This window comes from Elaeis guineensis, chromosome 3, assembly GCF_000442705.2.
Source record: "Elaeis guineensis isolate ETL-2024a chromosome 3, EG11, whole genome shotgun sequence".
In the NCBI taxonomy this organism is placed as follows: domain Eukaryota; kingdom Viridiplantae; phylum Streptophyta; class Magnoliopsida; order Arecales; family Arecaceae; genus Elaeis; species Elaeis guineensis.
Genome location: NC_025995.2, coordinates 85,294,890 through 85,299,799, shown reverse-complemented (window position 1 = coordinate 85,299,799; position 4,910 = coordinate 85,294,890). Strand labels below are relative to the sequence as shown.

Sequence of the window (4,910 nt, the reverse complement as noted above, 5' to 3'; positions counted from 1 at the left end):
ATTCAAGTTGGTTATCTTAATTTACTATCAATATATAAAAATTTATCCCTAATAGAAATTACAAGTTGCTTGATCACAAGATTTGATATACGTTAGAATTTATTTTAATACTATAGACATTATTTTGCAAAATTTGTTCATAGAAAACCTAAAATTATTGATTTTGTGTAAATAACTGTCTAGTTGTCATTTCATCATTTTGTAAGGCTTTTTCATAAATAAATTGATAAGTTATAAAATTTTGAAAAAAGCCCTAAGAAACTCAAAAAATCTATTTTACATAAATCAAATCTTATGCTATTTATTTTATTGCAAATATTGATAGATAATCAGACATCATATGTTAGTCCTATTTTAACCTATTAGTAACTTCAAAAAATGTTAAGTTTATAAATACATACTTACAATTTGATATATCAATTTACTCCATGTATGATATATACTTGACTTGATGTGAACTAATTGTGAGAGTCTATATCAAAGAGTATTGATCTTACCTATTGAACTACATTTCAACATAGAAAAATTAATAATTAGACTATGGTTATCAATTATATATCATAACTTCTAGTTGTGATATGAACTTCATTTGTTTATTTTGTACAAAATAAAGATTAAGTTCTCCTTGGGATAAACTCCAATGCAATTAAAAAGCAAAATATGTTTAGCTCCTTCAAGTTGTTATGCCAATAGAAGTTTCAATTAATAGATATTGCTCCCCTAATAATCCTATCGTGAGCTCTACTTTTTTTCGCAATATATCTATGATGCATTGAAGCTCAAAATAGAGGAAGAAAGATGCTATATTCATGAAGAATGAGGCAATAAAGGATTTGATCCTTTCTATCTTGACTAGTAGGTAAAAAATATTCTATCTACTAGATCACCTATAAATTAGAATTTATTTATGACTAATATATCATTCAACTATGACCTTGAGCTAACATTTCCATAGACATTACATACAATAAGATAACTTTGCTTTACTTTCATTAAGTAAATAATACTTTATAAGTAAAATGCTATTAAGTCTAAGACCATTCCTAAATATATATTGTTTATCGCTTCACTTGAACTAATTTAGAAGAATTAGATGATTATGTTTTTGTTGCTTTTTCAAAGAAAAAAATACAGCTTTATCTTTTGGAAGAAATGGTAGTTAATTTTGAATTTTTTTTTAATAGTTGCATTTAGGAATGCAAAAGGCACTAACAATTGAGATGAAAATGTGATTAGAAAAATTTCTAGTGTAAATCACTAAACTTGATTTCTTGATTCTCATTTTAGATTCTAAATAAATTAACCACCAATTAACCATAAAAGACTGCTAAAAACTAAATGTTACTATTGAGTCAACCATGTCTATTTGGATCTATAACCTAAGTATCTTTCGATCATGTTGATAAATAGCCAAAAAAGATTATTTCACTTTTCATCGTCTTAATTTTAGCAAGTACATTGGCAACAATGCAAATTTATATTTAATTTCTAATTTCCTTTGCATATTGGAGACTTTTAGAAAGGATATATCAGTGGCTTGGTTCCAGTCAACATAGCCCTGCCCTATCAGGACAAATTTTATCTTAAAAAGAAAAAGGAAAAGATTAAAATTAATAAGAAAAAAAAAATGAAAACACTAAGAATGCAGCTAGAGTATCCATGGAAGATGGATCACTCTCCAGTCCTCTCCAAATCCATCACACATTGTAAGCCAAGATCATTATAATTTCAGCATCATTAACATGAAAACCCCGTTCAGATCCGGCTAGTTATTAGACCAGTAACCTTAATCATGGTATATAACATCGTATCTCCGCATTCTGGAATACGCCGTGGGATAAAAAACAAACACAGAGATAGGACACGTAACAAAAAGCCAAAACACACCCCACTCTCGCATGTCCGTGCGCCCGCCCCTTGTGGGGTAGCCCTCAGGCATCCTTCTCCCGCCACCTCCATTACCATCACGACCACCACCTCCTTCCTCCATTCCCGAGGCACCAACATTGACAAAGAGAAAAATAAAGGAAAACGCAAAGCAAAGTAGACCCTCCTCGCCTGCTGCTCTGCTCCCCTTGTCACCTTTTGCTTTATCCCCCTTTTCTTCTTTTTTCCCACAATGCTCCCATCCCCGTCTACCCTTCCCCCTGCCCCTAGAAAACCCAATCCTCCCCCTCCCTTTTATAACTCCTTAACCACGCTCTCCAACCCATCTCCATATCCAAACAAAGTCCCACCCCCCACAACAAGACAAGGCCCTCTCATTAGCAGCAGTGGTCGAAGTAGCTACTATAGTAGTAGTAGAACGAGAAGAAGATAACAACAAAATGGAGCTCCTCTCGCAAATGTGGTCACTCCTAGGCCTCCTCACCGTCCTCCAAAACGTTCTCCCCTCTCAACTCCTCTCCCTGCTCCATTCTCTCTGGCAGTCCCTCCAGGACTCCCTCACTCCTTACTCCTACTTCGACGTCCCGGAATTCCTCGGCTCCTCCGCGGTCGAGCCCAACGACCTCTACCGCCAGGTCCACCTCTACCTCCACCACTCCCTCCTCCACTCCCCCGCCCCTTCTTCGGCTCCATTGCCACGCCTCACCCTCTCCCTCCCACGCTTCGCCAGCGGCGACCCCGCCGCCGCCAACCCGGTGCTCTCCCTCTCCCCGAACCACTCCCTCGAGGACTCCTTCGCCGGCCACCGCCTCCTCTGGACCCACCATTCCGACACCCTTCAGGACTCCCTCGAGGAGCGGCGCTCCTTCTCCCTCCGCCTCCCGAAGCGCGCACCCGCCTCCGGCCTCCTCCGCCCCTACCTTACCCACCTCTCCGCTGCCGCCGACGCCCTCGAGCGCTCCTCCCGCCCCCGTCGCCTCCACACCAACTCCCCCCGCGGTGGCCCCCCGTCCTGGTCCTCCGTCCCCTTCCGCCACCCCGCCACCTTCGCCACCCTCGCCCTCGACCCCGCCCTCAAGTCCCGCCTCCTCGCCGACCTCTCCGCCTTCGCCGCCGGCCGGGACTTCTACCGCCGCACCGGCCGCCCCTGGAAGCGCGGCTACCTCCTCCACGGCCCACCCGGGTCCGGCAAGTCCTCCCTCATCGCCGCCATGGCCAACCACCTCCGCTACGACGTGTACGACCTCGAGCTCACCCGCGTCTCCCACAACTCCGACCTCCGCTCCCTCCTCATCCAGACCACCAACCGCTCCCTCATCGTCATCGAAGACATCGACTGCTCGCTCGATCTGACGGGCGACCGCCGCCGGTCAACCAAGTCCACCACCGCAACTTCCGACGCCAGAAACAGAAACAAAAGGCAGCGAATCCGATGCTACGAAGATTCCGACAGCATTAATGATGGCGGCGCCGATGACAGCGACGGGAGGGTGACGCTGTCGGGTCTGCTGAATTTTACGGACGGGCTGTGGTCGTGCTGCGGGGAGGAGAGGATAATAGTGTTCACGACAAATTATGCGGACGGGGTGGACCCGGCGCTGCTGCGGGCGGGGAGGATGGACGTGCACGTGAGGCTGGGGGCCTGCGGGGCCCACGCGGTGAGGGAGCTGGTGGAGAGGTACGTCGGAGTGGCGGAGCACGAGCTGCTGGGGGTGGCGGAGAGCTGCATCCGGGCGGGGGCGGAGATGACGCCGGCGGAGGTGGGGGAGGTGCTGCTGAGGAACCGGGACGAGCCGGAGAAGGCCATGAGGGAGCTGGTGGCGGAGCTGCAGGCGAGGGTGCGTCACGGGGGTGGTGGTGGTGGGAATGGAGGGGGAGAGGAGGAGGAGGGGTGGGAAGAGAGGGAGGAGGGGTCTCCGGCGGAGAGCTGGGAGGGATCGCCGGAGAAGGTGGGGAAGAAGGGGAGGGCCGGGTGGGAGCGGAGGGTGAGGTTTCTAGGGCGGCTCAAAAGCTTGACCAAGTCGGATTCGGGGAGGAGGGGGGTGTAGAATGTAGATTAGTGGTTGGTTGAGACTTGATGGGAAGATTTGGACTTTGGAACTGCTGTAAAATTTGTGTTAGCTTCTGTTGTGAGATAATTTTGTTAGAGAGCTTTTATTTTTCTGTGTATGATTAAGTAATATTACGGTTTAGCTTCAATCTTTTGGGTAGTGTTATATTATTAATTGGGCTCAATCGGGGCATAAGATTATCACTTCTACATTATGAGGACCGCGAGTTGATACTCTTATCTTGTCAAGGAAGCATGAAATGGTTGAGATGGTATTCACTCTCATGTCCATGGGCGACAATCCTAAACCAGGCCTTGGCTATAAGAAAGATGGGTAACTTGTGGTAGCAGCTAGCCCAGCCATTCGAAACACTGGTCCAAATGGTGGATAAGTGTTCCTCTGCGTACAAATCTGAACTAGAGAGGGCTTGTTCTCTAAACATAGCGATCAATTATTTTCATGATGTCCATGATTGAATGAGAGCCTATCCATGGGACCTGCCTCATGGTGCTGCATAGAACCCATCCAATCACCACAGTCGCATTTATAGAAAGAGCTTGTGCATGCTAAAAGTATGAGATGTGAATATTTTATCAGATGGTATAAGGAACAACACCATGAAGTGACCACAAGAATGAAATACATTTATCATAATAACTTTTTAATGGAAATATTTTTAAAAAATCTTGTTTATTAATTGGTATAATAAAGGAAAGAATTTTGCATGCAATTAGTAGTTTAAAAAAAGGAAAAACATATGAAATGGATGTTCATACCATCCAACAAAGGCTCATGCAACAAAAATTCACATCATCTGACAAAGACTAATTACAAGAACAGTTTAGTTGATTTCTCTAAGTTCTTCAAAATTTTCAATTTCAAAAGAATGATATGTTTTTCATCCATAAAAGTTGTTCAAATTACAACACAGTTGTTCAAATGCTGTAAGATAATGTTTTTAGAGAGCTTTTG

At 44.4% G+C, this 4,910-nt stretch overlaps 1 protein-coding gene across 1 annotated transcript; it reads left to right on the top strand.

Moving 5' to 3' along the window:
* The first annotated feature begins 2,152 nt into the window (after positions 1 to 2,152).
* Positions 2,153 to 4,117, top strand: LOC105041886 (AAA-ATPase At4g25835). The gene has a single exon (XM_010918948.4). The coding sequence runs from the start codon at positions 2,328 to 2,330 to the stop codon at positions 3,933 to 3,935; it is 1,608 nt and encodes a 535-aa protein (XP_010917250.1). The 5' UTR covers positions 2,153 to 2,327; the 3' UTR covers positions 3,936 to 4,117.
* Positions 4,118 to 4,910: the final 793 nt, after the last annotated feature.

Bases quoted from the DNA above. Each gene is read 5' to 3' on its own strand.
- LOC105041886 (XM_010918948.4), top strand. From the start codon at position 2,328: ATGGAGCTCCTCTCGCAAATGTGGTCACTCCTAGGCCTCCTCACCGTC.